Source organism: Heterodontus francisci, chromosome 8, assembly GCF_036365525.1.
Source record: "Heterodontus francisci isolate sHetFra1 chromosome 8, sHetFra1.hap1, whole genome shotgun sequence".
Lineage (NCBI taxonomy): Eukaryota > Metazoa > Chordata > Chondrichthyes > Heterodontiformes > Heterodontidae > Heterodontus > Heterodontus francisci.
Genome location: NC_090378.1, coordinates 16,110,227 through 16,132,643, shown reverse-complemented (window position 1 = coordinate 16,132,643; position 22,417 = coordinate 16,110,227). Strand labels below are relative to the sequence as shown.

The 22,417-nt window shown below is 44.7% G+C and overlaps 1 protein-coding gene across 1 annotated transcript in view; it reads right to left on the bottom strand.

Annotated features, from left to right (window-relative positions):
* Positions 1-13,742: 13,742 nt before the first annotated feature.
* The window catches only part of LOC137372657 (uncharacterized), a 43,929-nt gene continuing 35,254 nt past the window's right edge, over positions 13,743-22,417 (bottom strand). Inside the window, exon 5 of the mRNA XM_068036674.1 lies at positions 13,743-14,002. Within this exon, the coding sequence (XP_067892775.1) occupies positions 13,991-14,002 (12 nt within the window). The 3' untranslated portion in view covers positions 13,743-13,990. The remainder of the gene's footprint in view (positions 14,003-22,417) is intronic.

The window sequence follows — 22,417 nt, the reverse complement described above, 5'->3', positions numbered from 1 at the left end:
ATCCTGACTCACATCTCAGTTTTGGGATCCAAGCATCCTGTTGCAAATCCTGCTACTGGACACCTTAGCCTTTCAATTCAGCTCTGAAGGTCAGTATGTTCAGTGTTCACCTGAAATTCTTTTCTGCAGTGTTTTAGCTGTTTAAACTTTTAAGCAAAGCAGTGAGCAGCGCTTGCAAAATAACAGACGGAGAAATTCTGTACAAACAGTGGTGTGCTCACTGGCTCTGTAAGGCAAAAGGCAGTGAGTTTAAGGCCCACTCCAGAGATTCAGGCTGACACTCCAGTGCATTATTGAGGGAGCGCTGCATTGATATAGGTGTCAACTTTTAGATGAGATACCTGCCCTCTCAGATGAATGTAAAAGATCCCATGGCACTATCAAAAGGGATAAGGAGAACTCTCCAATGTCTTGGCCAATATTTATCCCTCAACCAACATTACTCAAATGCAGCTTATCTGTTCATTGCTGATTATGGGAGCTTGCTGTGAGCAAATTGTTTCCTACATTACAACAGTGGTCATACTTCAAAAGTACTTAATTGGGTGTAAAGCACTTTGGGTCATCCTAAGGTTGTGAAAGCTACTATGTAAATGCAATTTCTTTCAAATGCCTCAGGAGTTCATGTAGTGCCGATGTTTCAAAAGGGGCACAAAATAGACACGAGCAACAACAGACCCTTACTGATGTCTTCCATGTAAAATAGTGTAGTCAATTAACAGGAGGAGATTCAAGGATGACCTGTACAACATTAAGTAAGCAGCAGTCAATGTGGATTCAGAAGGAGAATATCCTGCCTGCCCAACCTTTCTCAACTTCTTTGAGGAAGTGACAACTCAGGCAGACTGTAGGAAGCTCTATGATGTGTGTGTCTCAACTTCCAAAAGGATTTTGATAAAGTTCTTCATTAAACTCAAAGCGTTGGGAGCAGATCATAACTTCTACCCCCATTTTATTTATTTCTTTGTTTTTTCCCCCTTTGCTTTGTTTTTAGAAGGCCACTGGAGGTGATGATTCTGCTTTCCCCATTTACACCTCCTTTAGACCCATCTTTTGTTTCTTTACGTGTCTCATTACCATATCCTTTTGTCTTGCACCATCATTCCTTTTGTTATTTGATCTCTCCTGTCTTCCACTCGATCACTGACTTTCCCTTTTGTTCTTCCACCATCCTCTCCCACCTTTCCCTGCCTCTGTACTTGCTTAAAACCTGTTGCATCTCTAACTTTTCCCAGTTCTGACGAAAGGTCATTGACCTGAAACATTAAGTCTTGTTTCTCTCCACAGATGCTGCCAGACCTGCATTTCCAGCATTTTCCTTTTATTTCAAAGCTTTGGGGATTCAGGTTAAACTCTGGGAGTGGACAAGGAACTGATTGAAGAATAGGAAACAGCAAGTACTTTGTAGAGGAGTGATGTTAGAGTCGGGAAGTAGTACTGAGTGGGGGCATCTCTGTACTTGGAGCTGGGGACTACTACTGTTAGCAATTTATTTGAATTTAGAAATTCAATGCAAAGTGGTCACATTTGCAGATGAAGCCAAACTAGCAGAGGCATCACAGAAATTACAGATTGATTTGGACACGATGTATATGTGGACAGAACAATGGGAGATGAAATTGAATGCAACCAAATGGAAAGTGTTCCACAGAGGAAGGAAAAGATTTCAATTTCTTTTAGTTTTGGTTGCAGCAGCTTGGACAGAAGCGGAGGTACGGAGCGAACTTACAGCTGGGAGGTCAATTTCAGTGTAAGTTAAAAGTTAATTCCCTTTTGTTTTCGGAGGATCAGGGGACTGCTGGGTAAGTGAAAACTATATATTTGGGCGGTGGCTGCACCCGAGACACTACACGTGTAGTGTCTCCCACCCACCACCCTCCTCTAACCAAAAAAAAAGGACTCTGGTGTGTTGATAAGGTAAGCTTTTTATTTAAAAAGTTCTGTCCGTCAGATTGCTAAGCTAACAAGTTTTGACTTTTTTTGGGGGTTTTTCAGTAGATTTGTTGGGAATTTAGAATAGTGGGAATGGAGGTTAGGGCAGTTGTATGTTCCTCCTGCAGAATGTGGGAGGTAAGGGTCGCCAAGAGTGTCCCTGCTGACTGCATCTGCGGGAAGTGCACCCAACTCCAGCTCCTCGAGAACCGCGTTAGGGAACGGGAGCTGGAGCTGGATGAACTTCGGATCATTCGGGAGGCGGAGGGGGTTATTGAGCGAAGTTATGGGGAGGTAGTCACACCTCAGGTAAAAGAAGTAGGTAGATGGGTTACCGTCAGGGGAAGGAGAGGGAACCAGCAGGCAGTGCAGGGATCCCCTGTGGCCGTTTCCCTCAACAACAGGTATACCGTTTTGGATACTGTTGCGGGGGACGACTTACCAGGGGTAAGCAATGGAGTACAGGTCTCTGGCACAGAGTCTGACCCTGTTGCTCAGAAGGGAAGGAGGAAGAGGTGCAGAGCATTAGTCATTGGGGACTCCATAGTTAGGGGAACAGATAGGAGGTTCTGTGGGAACGAGAGAGACTCACGGTTGGTGTGTTGCCTCCCAGGTGCCAGGGTTCGTGATGTCTCGGATCGTGTTTTTGGGATCCTTAAGGGGGAGGGGGAGCAGCCCCAAGTCGTGGTCCACATAGGCACCAACGACATAGGTAGAAAGAGAGATGGGGATTTAAGGCAGAAATTCAGGGAGCTAGGGTGGAAGCTTAGAGCGAGAACAAACAGAGTTGTTATCTCTGGGTTGTTACCCGTGCCACGTGATAGCGAAGCGAGGAATAGGGAGAGAGAGGAGTTGAACACGTGGCTGCAGGGATGGTGTAGGAGGGAGGGTTTTGGTTTCCTGGATAATTGGGGCTCTTTCTGGGGTAGGTGGGACCTCTACAAACAGGATGGTCTTCACCTGAACCAGAGGGGTACCAATATCCTGGGGGGGAGATTTGCTAGTGCTCTTCGGGGGGGGTTTAAACTAATTCAGCAGGGGAATGGGAACCTAAATTGTAGTTCCAGTGTACAGGATGTTGAGAGTAGTGAGGTCAGGGATAAGGTTACAAGGACGCAGGAGGGCACTGGCAAGCAAGAACTTGGTTTAAAGTGTGTCTACTTCAATGCCAGGAGCATCCGGAATAAGGTGGGTGAGCTTGCAGCATGGGTTGGTACCTGGGATCTCGATGTAGTGGCCATTCCGGAGACATGGGTAGAGCAGGGGCAGGAATGGATGTTGCAGGTTCCGGGATTTAGATGTTTCAGTAAGAACAGAGAAGATGGTAAAAGAGGAGGGGGTGTGGCATTTTAATCAAGGAGAGTATTACAGCGGCAGAAAGGACGTTTGAGGACTCGTCTACTGAGGTAGTATGGGCCGAGGTTAGAAACAGGAGAGGAGAGGTCACCCTGTTGGGAGTCTTCTATAGACCTCCGAATAGTTCCAGACATGTAGAGGCAAGGATAGCGAAGATGATTCTCAACAGGGGCGAGAGTAACAGGGTAGTTGTTATGGGGGACTTTAACTTTCCAAATATTGACTGGAAATACTATAGTTCGAGCACTTTAGATGGGTCAGTTTTTGTCCAGTGTGTGCAGGAGGGTTTTCTGACACAGTATGTAGACAGGCCAACCAGGGGCGATGCCACATTGGATTTGGTACTGGGTAATGAACCCGGCCAGGTGTTAGATTTAGATGTAGGTGAGCACTTTGGTGATAGTGATCACAATTCGGTTAGGTTTACCTTAGCGATGGGCAGGGACAGGTATATACCGCAGGGCAAGAATTATAGCTGGGGGAAAGGAAATTATGATGCGATTAGGCAAGGTTTAGGATGCGTAGGATGGGGAAGGAAACTGCAGGGGATGGGCACAATCGAATTGTGGAGCTTATTCAAGGAGCAGCTACTGCGTGTCCTTGATAAGTATGTACCTGTCAGGCAGGGAGGAAGTTGTCGAGCGAGGGAGACGTGGTTTACTAAAGAAGTTGAAGCACTTGTCAAAAGGAAGAAGAAGGCTTATGTTAGGATGAGACGTGAAGGCTCAGGGCGCTTGAGAGTTACAAGCGAGCCAGGAAGGATCTAAAGGGAGAGCTAAGAAGAGCAAGAAGAGCAAGGAGAGGACACGAGAAGTCATTGGCGGATAGGATTAAGGAAAACCCTAAGGCTTTCTATAGGTATATCAGGAATAAAAGAATGACTAGAATTAGATTGGGGCCAATCAAGGATAGTAGTGGGAAGTTGTGTGTGGAATCAGAGGAGATAGGGGAAGCGTTAAATGAATATTTTTCGTCAGTATTTACAGTAGAGAAAGAAAATGTTGTCGAGGAGAATACTGAGATTCAGACTACTAGGCTAGATGGGATTGAGGTTCACAAGGAGGAGGTGTTAGCAATTTTGGAAAGTGTGAAAATAGATAAGTCCCCTGGGCCAGATGGGATTTATCCTAGGATTCTCTGGGAAGCCAGGGAGGAGATTGCAGAGCCTTTGTCCTTGATCTTTATGTCATCATTGTCGACAGGAATAGTGCCGGAAGACTGGAGGATAGCAAATGTTGTCCCCTTGTTCAAGAAGGGGAGTAGAGACAGCCCTGGTAATTATAGACCTGTGAGCCTTACTTCGGTTGCGGGTAAAATGTTGGAAAAGGTTATAAGAGACAGGATTTACAATCATCTTGAAAAGAATACGTTCATTAGCGATAGTCAGCACGGTTTTGTGAAGGGTAGGTCGTGCCTCACAAACCTTATTGAGTTTTTCGAGAAGGTGACCAAACAAGTGGATGAGGGTAAAGCAGTGGATGTGGTGTATATGGATTTCAGTAAGGCATTTGATAAGGTTCCCCACGGTAGGCTATTGCAGAAAATACGGAAGTATGGTGTTGAAGGTGATTTAGAGCTTTGGATCAGAAATTGGCTAGCTGAAAGAAGACAGAGGGTGGTGGTTGATGGCAAATGTTCATCCTGGAGTTTAGTTACTAATGGTGTACCGCAAGGATCTGTTTTGGGGCCACTGCTGTTTGTCATTTTTATAAATGACCTGGAAGAGGGTGTAGAAGGGTGGGTTAGTAAATTTGCGGATGACACGAAGGTCGGTGAAGTTGTGGATAGTGCCGAAGGATGTTGTAGGGTACAGAGGGACATAGATAGGCTGCAGAGCTGGGCTGAGAGATGGCAAATGGAGTTTAATGCGGAAAAGTGTGAGGTGATTCACTTTGGAAGGAGTAACAGGAATGCAGAGTACTGGGCTAATGGGAAGATTCTTGGTAGTGTAGATGAACAGAGATATCTTGGTGTCCAGGTACATAAATCCCTGAAAGTTGCTACCCAGGTTAATAGGGCTGTTAAGAAGGCATATGGTGTGTTAGCTTTTATTAGTTGGGGGATCGAGTTTCGGAGCCACGAGGTCATTCTGCAGCTGTACAAAACTCTGGTAAGACCGCACCTGGAGTATTGTGTGCAGTTCTGGTCACCGCATTATAGGAAGGATGTGGAAGCTTTGGAAAGGGTGCAGAGGAGATTTACTAGGATGTTGCCTGGTATGGAGGGAAGGTCTTACGAGGAAAGGCTGAGGGACTTGAGGTTGTTTTCGTTGGAGAGAAGGAGGAGGAGAGGTGACTTAATAGAGACATATAAGATAATCAGAGGGTTAGATAGGGTGGATAGTGAGAGTCTTTTTCCTCGGATGGTGATGGCAAGCACGAGGGGACATAGCTTTAAGTTGAGGGGTGATAGATATAGGACAGATGTTAGAGGTAGTTTCTTTACTCAGAGAGTAGTAGGGGCGTGGAACGCCCTGCCTGCAACAGTAGTAGACTTGCCAACTTTAAGGGCATTTAAGTGGTCATTGGATAGACATATGGATGAAAATGGAATAGTGTAGGTCAGATGGTTTCACAGGTCGGCGCAACATCGAGGGCTGAAGGGCCTGTACTGCGCTGTAATGTTCTAATTCTAATTCTAATTCTAATTACAAATGGAGTTGGAACAGCCAAGGATGAAACTGAAAGAGTCCTAGACTCAATGCTCAGCATGGAATAAACCGCGAGATAGAGTACTGGAGGCCAAAACCCTGGAATCATTTAAGGCATTATTGGATCTATCATTGGGTGACCTCTCCTGATGCATGAATTAAGATGAGCTGAATGGTCTTTCTCATGTGTAGTTATCTTGTGATTCAGAGAGCCAAAACTGCAAGGCATTTGTTAAATGTACATTGCAGTGGGCAGGGACTTTGAGAACATTGTGGGAATTAATGCATTACAAACTGAAACTAGTTTAACAGACTAATCCAGCCTTTCGGGGAGGGGGGATGGTTAGCAAGATGGCATTGGAAGGTGGCAGATGGTGTGCCCCTAATCACCCTGTCACCGTGCCATCTTTCCAGTGATGGATAAGGTGGCAGATGGCCTTCCTGCCCTGAGCCCAATTGAGCCACTTAAGTGGCCAGTTAAGGGCCTCTTCCTGTCTCGCTAGCATTTAACTAGCAGCTGAGGTGGGGGGTGGGGGCCTCTGCCACATGGGAAGACTGCCAAGCAAATCCTGGCAGCCTCCCGGCAGGCTCCAAGTGTGGGGGGAGGGGCCTCATTTTTGGGCACCATTAGGTCTATGGATGGGCTCCGATGGCAATAGCACCACCTGCCCTCAATAAACACCAGCCCTCCACAACCCCACCACACGGGGCTTGCCTGACTGGTCCCAGCATGTTCAGACCCCATTTCCCTGGATATGAGGACACAGGTCCATTGCAGTACCGTCCTTCTCCAGGTGTAGCCCCAGCAGTGGCCACCACTCCCATTGGCACTGCTGAGGCTGTTGAGTTGCTGGTCCTCTGATTGGCTAGAAGCTCTTGAAGGCGGGCAGCCGTCCTTAATAGGAATGGCCACCCTAGCAGTAGCCACTCTCAAGATGCAGCCTGGGGTCCCGCTGACCACCGCAACCGGTTCACCCCCTAATTTTCCAGCTAGGCGGCAGACGTTTAGTCTGCCCGATTATTGGCATAGCTCAATCTTGTTAACTCGTTCTAGCATTCTTGGAAATGGGGTTAAATCATAGAATCTTACAGCACAAAAGAAACCATTTGGCCCATTGTGTTTGTGACAGCTCTTTGAGAGAGCTGTCCAATTAGTTCCACTCTCCTGCTCTTTCCCCATAACACTGCAGATTTTTTGCTTTTCACGCATATGTCCAATTCCCTCTCGACAGTTGCCGTTAAATCTGTTTCCATCAGTGCTGCCACCCTCATTTTCAAGGAATGCCTTCCAGATGATAACTTGCCGCATCAGAAAAATTCTGCTCATTTCCTCCCTGGTTCTTTTGCCAATTATCTTAATTGTGTATCCTCTGGTTACCAACGCTCCTGCTTGTGGAAGTAATTTTTCTGTACCAACTCAATCAAAACCTTCAATGTTTTAAACACCTCTATTAAATCTCCCTTTAACCTTCCCTGCTGTAAGGAGAAAAACCCAGCTTCTCTAGTCTCTCCATATCACTGAAATTCTGTATCCCTGGTATGATTCTGGTATACCTGCGTTCTCTCCAAGGCTTTGACATCTTTCCTAAAGTGTAGTGCCCAGAATTGGACACATTATTGCACCGGAAGCCTAACCACTGATTTATAAAGGGTTAGCGTAAGTTCCTACAACTCTAGGATACAGTCCTGGTCCACAGAGGACAGTCTTCCCTCAATCTCTGTAGCACAGAACTGACTGTGATCCACATGTGAAGAGTTTGATCGTTGTCAAACCATTCCCACGTAATCAGATTTTTAAAAATATTAAAGGTTGTCGGAGTGAAATTAATACAAAAGGACCCAAATTTAAAGGACCATCTCTTATTTTTAGCAAAGATGCAATAACTAATCTGGGACATCTATATGCGAATGAGCTACTTAATCATCTCTAAAGGATGTTTGGAGGGAAGACAAGCAAAAGCGTATTTTGCTTTACCCACCTTGTGGAAAATTGCAAAAAAATTATTTTGTTATCAATTAGAAAGGATCACTGGATTAGCTGGTGGCAGGAGTACACGGAGGAGGAGTTATTCAACTTGACACTCCTGGGAGGCAATCTTTCCTACTGGAACTGCACATCAGAAATACAGGTACACGTTACACTTAATATTCTGACTTTATCTTTCAGAAAATAACATTTTGCGATCGAGTATATGGGTCATTTGAAACATAGAATCACAGAATTATTAAAGGACAGAAGGAGGCCATTCAGCCCATCGTGTCTGCTCTGGCTCTCTGAGTGAGTAATTCACCTAATGCCATTTCCCCTCCTCCCTGTAACCCTGCACATTCTTCCTTTTTAGATCTATCTATCTCGGCTTTTTTCTCTCTTTCTCTCTCTTTCCTGGCTTTTCTCTCTCTCTTGGGTTTTCTCTTTCTCTGGTAAGTGTAGAATGCTTGGAAGGAATAGGTGACTTTGGACCTTTGCTTCTCAAAGTTTTCCACTGCTGGGGCATTCCTTGCATCATGTCTGGGTCTGTTGTAGACTAATTGATAGAGATTGATTGTTGAAATTAGTCAAAAACTCTATTATTGTTGTATCATTCAGACACCAGGTTGAAACATAGGATTGGGAGGAGACCAGTCAGCATCTCGAGCATATGCCACATTCAGTTGGATCATGGCTGATCTGTATCTTACATCCATCTACCCACCCTTGTTGCCTAATTTCTTTAATACAAAGGCTAACAAAAATTTGATCAATCTCAGTTTTGAAATTTTCAATTGAACCCTAGCCTCAACAGCTCTTTGAAGGATAGAGTTCTAGATTTCCACTACCTTTATGTGATGAAGACATACCAGTCTTCACAACTGAAGCTAGCTCTAACTTTAAGCTCTCCCCATGCTCTCACCAATAGAGGGAATAGTATCTATCTCGCCTATCAAATCCTTTAATCATCTTAAACAACTTTATTAGGATGATAGAAGGTGAATTGGATAGATAGACCTTGGTCCTTTCTCGTTCAGTAAGTCCTATGTTTTGAACGGTTGGAAATTCATACCTCATGTTCACCTGAATTTCCAAAAGGCACCACCAGCAGGCAATGGTTCATTCAGAAGCAGAAAATGACCCTGCTAGCACCAAGCTCCCATTCTCCAATCTGTTTCTTATGTTCTCCTGAAGCTGCTGGTCTCATAATGGGACAGGCTTCCTTGGGAAGCCCTGTGGTACTTCATCCCAAGTGCCCATTCTCCATGCGAGTCTTCAGTGGGAACTCATCACATTCTAGCCACATCCTGTCCTTAATGAATAGTGGAGCAGGCTCGAAGGGCCAAATGGCCTACTCCTGCTCCTATTTTCTATGTTTCTATGATGCCCTCATATTTGCATTTTCCAGCATAAATCATTGGATGTTTTAGGGGTTTTTTTTTCTCTTTTGAGGATGGGTTGATGAGGCCAACTGTAGTGTCCCTACTGATATTCACAGACTGATAACACAGACCAGGGACTGAGTGGAAAAATGATTTTTAAAAAGTCAACAAGAGGTAAGACCATTCGACCCATTGAAGCTTGTCCCTTTGGTAGCCATCCTAATTTCCAACCAATAACCCCATTGCCTTACTTCTACTGCCACAACCAATAAATTATTCCATTTGTCGCTGAGTATAGAGGCTCTTGGGATATGGGTTCAAGCCCCACTCTAGAGACACGAGCACATAAAAAAAAATTATACAGCCATTCTCTCATTGCTCTTGGTGGAATGCTGCTGTGTGCAAATTGGCTGCCATCGTTCCCAATATTACAACAGTGACTACACTTCAAAAGTACTTCATTACGTTTGGGCATTCTGAGGTCATGAATAGCACTATATAATTGCAAGTTCTTTCTTTCTTTCTTTAGGCTGACACTCCAGTGCAGTGATGATGGAGTGCTGCACCATTGAAGTGCTATCTTTCAAGGCTTGCCTTCCATCTCAGATGGACGTGAAAGATTCCCATCACACTACTCAAAGGAGCAAAAAAGTTTTGCTGGTATTCTGACGCATAATTCTCCCTCAACAATCATCAAGAAAACAGACTACCTGGTAATTTATCATATTGTTGTTTGTGGGAGCTTGCGTATGCCAATCGGCTGCTATGTTCCCTACACTACGAAAGTACTTGCATTTATATAGTGCTTTCACAACATGTCACTTGAACCATAGTTACTGTTGTAGGAACAAGGTCCCACAGATTAATGTGATAATGACCAGATAGTGATGTTGGTTGAGGGATAAACACTGGCCAGGACACTAACAATAACTCACTTGCTCTTCTTTGAACAGTGCCATGAGATCTTTCACATCCAACCAAGAGAGAGAACAGGGACTTGATTTAATAGCTCCTCTGAAAGACAACACCTCCAACAGTACAGCACTCTCTCAGTACTGCAGTGAAATATCAGCCTAGATTATGTAGCCAAGTCACTGGAGTGGTATTTGAACCCATAACCTCTGACTCAGTAATAAGATTACTAACTACTTAGCCACAGTTGACATATAGGAAATGACCCCTAGGATCATTTTTAAAGCTGAATCCTAATAAGGTAAGAGTTGGTATTGTTCTCACTTAACATCTTTAACAGAAAGACATCTTGTCCAACACTCTTAATTGTGTGCACTTGTTCCTTTTAATGAACAGCACATTTTCACAGAGTGTTAGAATATTTATGTAACATAGTAAACTATTTGAGCTCTGTAGATTCACACTGTGTCACTATAAGTCACTGTTAATGACTTATATTCTGATCAGGTTGACAATTAGGCTTGTGAATGGCACTGGATAAGTTAACAACGTGAGCGCCAGGAGTCAAAAGCTGAGCGTTGCCGAATCTGGTTTTGCGAGCTGGAAGATGTGGACTGATTGAAGACACTGTACTGAGGCTGGGTAATAAAAAGACCTTTATTGCAACAGTCTCTTTAAGACAATTATATTCAGCTGGTTCTCCAAACCCACTATTCACCGCACATGCCCATATGCAAGAATTGAACACTTTTAATTTGATGCTGGCTCAGGTTTTCTATGCTATATTGGTGGAATAGATAGACAGAGATAGTGCATGGGCTTGTGAGTAGTGATATTTCTGCACAGAGGGTTCTGATCTTGGCTTAATGGGCAAATGGTGCGGAGGGCGGCAACATGAAAGAAAAACTTTGTATAGCGCCTTTCACGACCTTAGGGTGTCCCAAAGTGCTTCAGAGCAAATGAAATTCTTTTGAAGTGTAGTCACTCTTGTAATGTAGGGAAATGTGGCAGCCAATTTACATATAGCAAGCTCCCACACATAGTGATATTGGTTGAAGGATAAATATTGGCAAGGAGAACGCCCCAGCTCCTCTTCAAAATGATGTCATGGGATTTTATGTCCACCTGAGAAGGCAGACAGGGCCTTAGTTTATCTTATCCAAAAAATGGCACCTGCAACAATGCAGCACGCCCTCAGTACTGCAGTAGACCACCAGCCAAGATTGTATGCTCAAATCCCTGGAGTGAAACTGGAACTCACAACTCTGAGGTGAGAGTGCTACCACTGAGTAACAATGGAAACCTAATGACACACTCTTACTGTTATGAATCAGCCACTGCCCTTCCTGGCCCCCATGCTAGCTGATATTGTTCTCAGGTACTGTCCCCCTCCCTTTCAAATCTGCTGTCATCATCCCTCTCCTCAAAAAATCCACCCTTGACCCCTCTGTCCTTGCAACCACTGTCCAATCTCCAAACTTCCTTTCCTCTCCAAAGTCCTTGAGCATGTTGTCACCCGCCCCTTGCCCATCTTTCCCACAACTCCTTGTTTGAATCCCCCCAATCAGGTCTCCACCCCGACATTGTCTTCGGTCCCTATTAAAAATTCCGTTCCCTAGCCACTGACTCCATCCCTCTTCGACAGGTGTCTGGGGCTGAACCAGACTGTTCGCAACCAAGGTGTCATATTTGACCACGAGATGAGCTTCCGACTACATATTTACGCCATCACTGCTGAAACCCTCATCCATGCCTTTGCTACCTCTAGACTATTCCAAGGGCCTCCTGGCCAGCCTGCCATCTTCCACCCTACATAGACTTGAGCCCATCCAAAACTATGCAGCCTGTATCCTAACTCGCACCAAGTCCCATTCACCAATTACCCCTGTGCTTGCTGACCTACATTGGCTCCTGTCCAGCAATGCCTTGATTTTAAAATCCTTATCCATTTGTTCAAATCTCTCCACTCCTATCTCTGTAACCTCTTCCAGCCCTACAAGCCTTCGAGATCTCAGTAGTTCTCCAATCCATCCATGATTTTAATCACTCCATCGTTGATGTTTGTGTGTTCAGCTGTCTAGGCCCAAAGCTCTGGAATTTCCTCCCAAAACCTCTCCGCCTCTCTACTTTTCTTTCTCTCCTCCTTTAAGATGCTCCTTAAAACCCACTTCTTTGGCTAAACTTTTGGTCATCTGTCCTAATATCTCCTTGCATGACTCAAGATCTAATATTTATTTGATAATGCTTCTGTGAAGGCACCTTGGCATGTTTTACTATGTTAAAGGTGCTATATAAATGCAAGTTATTGTTGTTGTGAAAGCAAGATACATTCTCCCAATCACTCATTTAGGAAACTTTCAGGATATGTATTTATTTTACATCCTGGGGGTTACCATTGACCAGAAACTGAACTGGAGTAGCCATATAACTACTGTGGCTACAAGAGCAGGTCAGTGGCTAGGAATCCTGCTGTGAGTAACTGACCTCCTGACTCCCTAAACATCTACAAGGTACAAGTCAGGAGTGTGATGGAATACTCTCCACGTGCCCAGATGAGTGCAGCTCCAGCAACATTCAAGAAGCTCGACACCATCCAGGACAAAGTAGCCTGCTTGATTGGCACCCCATCTACCACCTTCAACATTCACTCCTCCACCACCGATGCACAGTGGCAGCAGTGTGTACCATCTATAAGTTGCATGCCAGCAACTCACCAAGGCTCCTTCGACAGCACCTTCCAAACCAGCGACCTCTACCATCAAGAAGGACAAGGGCAGCAGACACATGGGAACACCACCATCTGCAAGTTCCCCTCTAAGTCACACACCATCCTGACTTGGAACTATATCACTGTTCCTTCACTGTTGCTGGGTCAAAATCCTGGAACTCCCTTCCTAACAGCACTGTGGGTGTACCTACTAGAGGCCTACTACCCGACCCGAACCCGACAGGACCCGACGACATGTGTCGGGTTCGGGTCGGGTCGGGCTTTTGGGCTTGGGTTGGGTCGGTCCGAATCCAGGTCGAGTTGGGTCGGGTCGGGCCGGACACACGGTAAGTGCTCTGCTGGTAGGTATTGAAATTTAAAAACTTACCTGAGCTGGGAGTCCTGGACGAAACTGAGTCTGCGCAGTGAGCGAGTGACGTCACTGTGACGTCATCATGCATGTGCTGCAGCTTCCGAGTCCGAAGGTAAGTCAAGGGATGGTCGGGTTGGGCTCGAGTCGGGTCGAGCGGGGCCCGGGGCTAAATCAGAGGGACTCGGGACGGGTCGGGCTCAGGTCCACTGTGGTTCGGTCGAGTTGGGGTCGGGTTCCTTTTCCCCGACCTAAGTAGGCCTCTAGTACCTACCCCACACGGACTGCAGCGGTTCAAGAAAGCGGCTCACCACCACCTTCTCGGGGACAATTAGGGATGGGCAATAAATGCAGGCCTAGCCAGCAACGCCCACATCCTGTGAAAAAATAAAAATTAAAAAAACCATGCGTTAACTCGTATCGATTTGCTCTCTTTAATAAGGCAACAGATCACCCATGGCATCTTCACAGTAAGTCAAAGGATAAACTGTTTTATAACAGAAAAAAAATGTTACACCATATAATTACAATAGTTTATTCTGCTAATGTCAGTTTAAGGTCACAAAGTCTAACTGGTGTTTGTGCAGGACAACCTGAGGTTAATTAGAGGTTAGTTGCTGTTCGAGAGGGAAGCTTCTAGACTTGTGGGTTCTTGTAGATTTCCAGCTTTAGGTCAAAGCCATACCAGAATGAAATGATCGTCTTTCCTTTTTTACGAGTGAGCCTAGGAGTATAAGAAGCAGAGGAAAAGTTAGCGATGAGAGAAAACCATTCAGCCCATCGAATTCTACCCCCTCAGTACATCAACTCTCCCTCCATGTCGCTTGATTGTATTTTCAATAACTTCAATACTTTTGCCTCTATTCCCGCTTTTATCACTGGGGTTACAAGTTTGGAAGGGTTCTTGAGCCTGACAGTACACAAGAGCTGGATTAACATACAACTTTGATACTAATTCAATCCAGGTTTCTGACTATCAATCCTCAGACACTCCATTAAGCTAATAATCCCAATGATATCATTGGTTCTTTTTGTTGTGTTAACAGAAATAGATGGAGAGTTTAGAATTCTTGGCCGTCTATGCCCTAATCTCTGGAATGTCCTCCCCTCCCCCCCAAAACCTTTTTGCCACTCCTCTCTTAAGACCTCCTTAAAGCCTTCCTCTTTGAACAAGCTATCCTAATGTCTCCTTATTTGGCACAGTGTCGATTTCTATCTGATTACCTTCCTGTGAAACGCCTTGGGACGTTTTACTATATTAAAGGTGCTACATAAATGCAAATTGTTTGTTGCTGTCCTTACTTGCAAATTCCCCCACTGACAAACTCCACCCATAGAACCATAGCTCAGAATGAGGCCATTCAGCCCATCTTGTTAGACCAGCTCCTTGCTAGAGCAACCCAAAACTAATCCCACTGCCCTGTGCTCTTGCCATAGCTCTGCATCTTCCTCTGTTTCAAATGCTTATCCATTTTCCATCAAAACATACAATGTTTTCTGCCTCAACTATTCCCTATGGCAAATTATTCCATGCCCTAAATAACCCTCTGCATATATAAATCTCTCCTAATCTCTCTCCTCACTCTTCTTTGTCACTGACTTCAGCCTTGCAATCTGCTTCAGCCTTACACCCAGCCTGCACCCACTTCCTTCCCTAAACCTCTCCACCTCTCTCCTCCTTTAAGAAGCTCCTTTACACCTTACTTTTTAACCAAGCTTTTGATCATTTGTCCTAATATCTCCTTATGTGGCTCAGTACCAAATTGTGTCAGATAATGTTCCTGTGAAGTGCTTTGGGACAGTTTACTATATTCAAGATGCCGTGTAAATGCAAGTTGTAATTGGAGTGATCTCCATATGAGTTAAAGGATGCTTTATAAGTGTGAACTGTTTTAATTCCTTTTTAAAACCATTTTGATTTTTAAAAGGGATTGCTATGAATATGACAGCCTGTTTTAAATATTCAGTAGGTTAAACATTGTTTCAGTAAATTAAGTCCGCCTGTTCCACAGATCCAGTCTTTTCTCCAGAAGACGAGAAGAGTACGTTGGCCTAAATGTTAATTCCTAACAGTTCTTCTGAGAACTCTTCTTTCAAGAAAACAACTACTTTTTTTCAAGAGCAATTCACATAGTGTAAACTGTAAATTGTCTTACTCAACCTTATTCAGTAGGTTGTTTCTGAAGTGGGTTTGCTCCAACTGTCTCAGCTGCAGCATGTTTACCAGCGTGTTGAGAGATGGCTTGACATTTCCAGTCGAAATCCTTTGTTAGAACTGTATTGGTAAGGGCAAATGTTGATTTCTCTGTATCACCCTCCAGAATGCATGTTTACTTGTAAATAAGGGCCATACATGAGCTTATCATGATGACTAGCTTGACATCATGGCTTTGACAGAGACATAGTTGAGGGGTGATGATACCTTCCCCTTAAAGAAACTTCCCCTCCTGGCTATTCTTTCTACCATTTGCCCCACTCAGACCGCTGTGGTGGAGGTAGTGTAGCCTTTATCTTTAAATTACATCTTGGACTGTCTCCCTGCTCCTCTGGTAATTTCTCCTCCTTTCAGCATCTCACTCTGCCCCATCCCTCACATCTCTCTTTTTAAATCCTTGCTTTTTATTGCCCATCCAAGTATCACACTAAGCTTTTCACTGAGATACCTTCACTGCGTTCCTCCCTCTGCCTCTGCACGGAGAGATTTTTCATCTTTGGTGATTTCAACCTCCATCTCAACTCTTCTTTCTCTCTCTCCTCTGAGTTTACTGCCCGCTTTCCTCCCTAAATCTCTCCCTTCATAAAAACTCTCCTTCCTATATTCACAGCCAACCCTTGATCTTGTTATCTCACTTGGCCTCACTACTCCTGCGTTACTATCACTGATAAGGCACGCTCTGATCATTTCCTTGTATTGCTCTTAACTCATATTCCCTTTCCCCTCCCTACCCTATTTCTTCTGTGTTCGCCCCTGGAAAAAATTCTCCCTCAAGTCTCTTACTACTGACCTTTCAAATTCCCAACTATATAACCTTTGGCCTACAATTCTTCATGACATTTCTGCAGCTACAAATTTGTTAAATCGCAGCCTCTTTGATGCCCTCGTCTCCACTAAAGCCATTACATTCTCTCAACCTAGTCGTTTGCCCTGGTATCTCCCCCATCTTCGCTCCCTTAATTCTAAGGGACTGTTTGAAACTTTGGTGTTATATTTGACCCTGATATTAGCTTCCTACCACATATCCCCACTATCACTCAGATCACCTATTTCCACCTTTGTAAAATCGACTGACTTCGCTCTTGCCTCAGCTCATCTGCTATTGAATCCCTCATCCATGACTTTGTTACCTCCAGACTTGGTTATTACAACGCACACCTGGTTGGCCTCCCTAGTTCTACCCTCCACAAACTTGTGGTCATTCAAAACACTGCTGCCCATGATCTCACTTGCACCATGTACCATTCACCTGTCTGTCTTGTGCACTTTGACCTACATTGGCTCACAGTTAAGCAATGCCTCGATTTTAAAATTCTCATCCTCATGTTTAAATCCATTCTCAGCCTCACACCTCCCTAACACTGTTATGTCCTCCAGCCTTACAGTCCTCCGAGATCTCTGCACTCCACCAATCCTGCCCTCTTGAGCATTCCCGATTTTGATTGCTCCACCATTGGTGGCCATGCCTTCAGATGCCAAGGACATACTCCCTGGAATTCTCTCCGTAAATCTCTCTGCCTCTCTACCTGTTTCATCCTTTAAGACGCTCCTCAAAACCTACCTCTTTGACTAAGCTTCTGGTCATCTGCCTTAACATCTCCTTATGGAGCTCAGTGTCAAATTTTGTTCGATAACACTTGTAAAGTAGGTTGGGGCATTTTATTATATTGAAGGCGCTACATAAATGCAAGTTGTTGTTGTTCCTCACATGCCCTGGACTGCGAATTTCCAGCATTTACCGTTCACATTTTTTATCTCCTATTTTTATTCTTGCTAGCTAATCAGGTTTCTACTTTTAAGCTTCTCTTAATTGTTCCAACAGAGAGTTTCTGGTATTCTGCTTTGTCAGTACATCTCTGTCTGGCTGAGTTAATGGAGAGAGAGAATGTGCACTTGGGAAGCTGGCTGTAGGTTTGGTGAATCTGCGAGAGAAATCTTTCGGATTGACCTAGATACACCGACACTGGGAGATATATCTGCAGATTGGGACTGCCAGGAAAACTATGTGTGTCTAAAAAATGTATCTGTAAAAGATTATTAATTGCTAAGTTGTTAAGAATAGACAATAAGCTTGAAAGTCCAGATACTCCATGTTTCTTTTCAATAAGACTGAACAAAGGCAACAAAGTAGTGATGTCAATTAACCTCAACATAAATTAGGAATTCTTTAATAGAAGTGAAGCTATCAAATCAGAACTGAAAAACACGATGCCCGTTTGTTTTGTTAACCTGATTGTCTTGATATTAAGCTCTTTGACTGATAGTATATGAAGCTGGACAAGGCATAGTATCACATCCCAGCATCTGTTAGTTTAACTCCTTCATTCAGGACGAATTACACCCAAATTCTTTAAGCATTCATACAATTCAACCAAATGCACCAAGGGACCTCTCCCTGCTCCCACCCCACCCACCACCACAATCAGAAGGAAGCCCAGAATTAGATCTGATTGTTATACGTGATCACAATAGATCCAAGATACCTTTTTTTCATTATTTGTTCATGGGATGTGGGCATCACTGGCTAGGCCAGCATTAATTGCCCATCCCTAATTGCCTTTGAGAAGGTGGTGGTGAGCTTCTTCTTGAACTGCTGCAATCCCTGGGGTACGCCATTGTACTACTTAAACCCAAGAACAATGAACTATCCCAGTGTACTAGCCAGTGTTTGGAGGGGAGTTCCAGGATTTTGACCCAGCGACTGTGAAGGAACGGCGATATAGTTCCATGTCAGGATGGTGTGTGGCTTGGAGGGGAACTTGCAGGTGGTGGTGTTCCCCTGCATCCACAGCCCTTGTCCTTCTAGGTGGTAGAGGTCACAGGTGCTGTTGAAGGAGCCTTGGTGTGTTGCTGCAGTGCATCTTGTAGATGGTATACACTGCTGTCAATGTGCATCAGTGGTGGAGGGAGTGAATCTTGAAGGTAGTAGTTGGGGTGCCAATCAAGCGGGCTGTTTTGTCCTGGATGGTGTCCAGCTTCTTGATTGTTGTTGGAGCTGTACCCATCCAGGCAAGTGCAGAGTATTCCATTACACTCCTGACTTGTGCCTTGTAGATGGTGGACAGGCATTGGGGAGACAGGAGGTGAGTTACTTGCCACAGAATTCCCAGCCTCTGACCTGCTCTTTATTTATTTAGAGATACAGCACTGAAACAGGCCCTTCAGCCCACTGAGTCTGTGCCAACCAACAACCACCCATTTATACATTTATACTAATCCTACATTAATCCCATATTCCCTACCACATTCCCACCATTCTCCGACCACCTACCTACACTAGGGGCAATTTACAACAGCCAATTTACCTATCAACCTGCAAGTCTTTGGCTGTGGGAGGAAACCAGAGCACCCAGCAGAAACCCACATGGTCACAGGGAGAACTTGCAAACTCCGCACAGGCAGCATCCAGGACTGAACCCGGGTCGCTGGAGCTGTGAGGCTGCAGTGCTAACCACTGCACCACTGTGCCTCTTGTAGCCACAGTATTTATGTGGCTGCTCCAGTTCAGTTTCTGGTCAATGGTAACCCCCAGGATGTTGATAGTGCAGGATTCAGTGATGGTAATGCCATTGAACATCAAGGGGAGATGGTTAGATTTTCTTTTGTTTGAGATGGTCATTGTCTGGCACTTGTGTGGCATGCATGTTACTATCAGCCCAAGCCTGGATGTTGTCCAGGTCTTGCTGCATTTCTACACGGGCTGCTTCAGTATCTGAGGAGTTGCGAATGGTGCTGAACATTGTGTAATCATCATGAACATCCCCACTTCTGACCTTATGATTGAAGGAAGGTCATTGATGAAGCAGCTGAAGATGGTTGGGCCTAGGACACTACCCTGAGGAACTCCTGCAATGATGTCCTGGAGCTCAGCTGATTGACCTCCAACAACCAGGATCTGAATGGCCCTGACGGAACCCAAACTGAGCGTCAGTGAGCAGATTATTGCTGAGCAATTGCCGCTTGATAGCACTATCTATGATCCCTTCCATCACTTTGCTGATGATTGAGAGTAGACTGATAGGGCAGTAATTGGGTTGGATTTGTCCTGCTTTTTGTGGACACAGAAATAATGGGATCCCCTGTGGAATACTATCCAAAATACACATGCAACTATCTAGCACTAAACATCAACAAAGGCCAAGATATTAATATGTTACTTTAAAAAGGAAAACTCTTAAGGAATGAAGGGTGAACTAAAATACTAACTGGGAAATGTTACTGGAAGATGTCCCAGTTGGGGAGAAATGGTACAGGTTTAAAGTATAATGTTGTATATATAAGATTAGTGTGTACCCTCTAAATCAGCATTCGCTGAAGCACCAACCCCAAGAATAGAAAAATAGGGCAACCGAAGTGTAAATATAGAACATAGAACAGTACAGCACAGTACAGGCCCTTCGGCCCACGATGTTGAGCCGACCCTTTAACCTACTCTAAGATCAAACTACCTACATACCCTTCATTCTACTATCATCCATGTACCTATCCAAGAGTCGCTTAAATGTCCCGAATGTATCTGCTTCTACTACCACCGCTGGCAGTGCATTCCGCGCACCCACCATAGGAATGCAAAACAAACTATAATGAGTTCACAGGGAAGAGGAGGAGAAAGAAGGCTGGGAGGAGTGCAGGAATTTACTGAAGCAGGTTAAAAGGAATATTAGAAATGCAAAAATGACCCAAGAGATGAAAACTGCTAAAGATATTAAAGGAAAAAACCTTGCAATATTGCAGCACTTAAAGAACAATTAGAGATGGAGTTAGAATTGTAATAGATAAAAAAGTGACAGTGGATTTCAAGAAAGTAAAATAATTGAAATAACTAGATAAATAGTTTCTAGAACTATTCACTGGAGAGAATAACATTAAGATGCCCAATTTCTACAGCGCAACTAATATGGGCACAGTGGCGCAGTGGTTAGCACTGCAGCCTCACAGCTCCAGCGACCCGGGTTCAATTCTGGGTACTGCCTGTGTGGAGTTTGCAAGTTCTCCCTGTGTCTGCGTGGGTTTCCTCCGGGTGCTCCGGTTTCCTCCCAAGTGCCAAAGACTTGCTGGTTGATAGGTTAATTGGCCATTATAAATTGCCCCTCGTATAGGTAGGTGGTAGGGAAATATATGGACAGATGGGGATGTGGTAGGAATATGGAATTAGTGTAAAATTAGTATAAATGGGTGGTTGATGGTCGGCACAGACTCGGTGGGCCGAAGGGCCTGTTTCAGTGCTGTATCTCTAAACTAAACTAAACTAATATCATTGAGAATTTTGAAGTTGATGTGGCAGAAATGCAAGTGCAGAAGTTGCAGAAGATGTTGGATCATGGCAGAACTGGGCTCAGTTGTGATGCCTCTCTACAGTTGAACAGCCTATTGCCATTTGCTGTTGAGACTGATCATTAGCCACTTGGGCTTGGTTCAGTGGTAGCATTCTTAATTTGGAGTCAGGAGATAATGGGCTGAATTTTCCCAGCGCGGCAAGCTTCAAAAATGGCACAGCGCACGTGCGAGATGTGCGCCACAGAGCTGCTGCGATATTTTGTGCGGTGGCTGATTTACATGGCCGGGGTGGTCCAACACCCCCTGCCCACCCTCCGATGAGGTGGAGGGGGTAAGAGCTCTGTCTCCGCCAATGGCGTCCGGTGCCACTGCCAGCCCTTCAGTGTTATTTACATTTTTAAAGTTACGTTAGTTTAAAAATTAAAGTGAAAAATGTAATAAAAGTTTCAATCCCCTCTCTCACCCCCCCCCACCCATGACTAAACAATTTATTAATTGCCCCCTCCCCCCAAAAAATCTAACTTTTCAATCCTGACCTTTTCCACATCCCCAAAGTTTTTAACCTTTTACCTTCAACCCCTTCCCACCATCTCTTCCACCAATCGCAAGTATTTTCCCAGCTCCACACCCCCCTCCTGCCCTGAAAACTTAACTGCTCCCCCCTTCAAACCAGTGTTCCGCCTCGGATCTCCAAACGGAGCGGCAGGGCGGCTGCCACAAGGCCTTGCCACCGCCGGTAATATGGGGTGGGTCCTGCCCAGTGTCGGGGTCCATGGTTGGCCTCTCCCCGAGTTATTTTCTGGGCCCCCCCCCCCCCCACCACGACTCCCGACATCGGGGGGGCCAGTAAAGTCCAGCCCAATGGGATCAAATCCCACTTCAAGGACTTGCAGTATGTGATCTAGGCTGAAGGAGTGCTATGCTGATAGAGGTACCGCCTTTCAAATGAAATGTTAAACTGAAGCCTTGTTTGCCCTCTTGGGTTGATTATAAAAGATCCCATTGTACTACTTAAACCCAAGAACAATTGAGTTATCCTAGTGTACTAGCCAATATTTATTCCTCAACCGCCACCATATGAGTATCAGAAACAGGAGAAGGCCATTCGGCCCCTCGAGCCTGTTCTGCCATTCAATTCGATGATGACTGATCTGTACCTCAATTCTATTTACTTGACTTTGTGTGCTATCCCTTGATACCATTACCCAACAAAAATCTATTAGTCTCAGTCTTGAAAGCTCCAATTGACCCCCAGTATTGACAGCCATTTAGGGCAGAATGTTCTAGATTTCTAATTCCCTTTCTATGGAAGAAGTGCTTCCTGATTTCACTCCTCAACAGCCTAGTTTCAAGAGTATGTTCCCTCGTTCTTGATACCCCCACTGGATGAGTCACATCCTTCTATCATGTTAAACACTCTGCTCAGTCCACTTCTCAATCGTCTTCAGAGATTACTAAAACATCTGATCAGTTATTTCATTGCTGTTTTTAGAACTTGCTGTGTACACATTGGCTGCTCTGTTTTCTCCATTACAACAGTGACCACACTTCAAAAACAATTCTTTGGTTGTAAAGCACTTTGAGACATTCTGAGTTCTATATTTTTTTTTTAAGGTTCTACAGTGCACTAATCAGTACTCTGTTCCG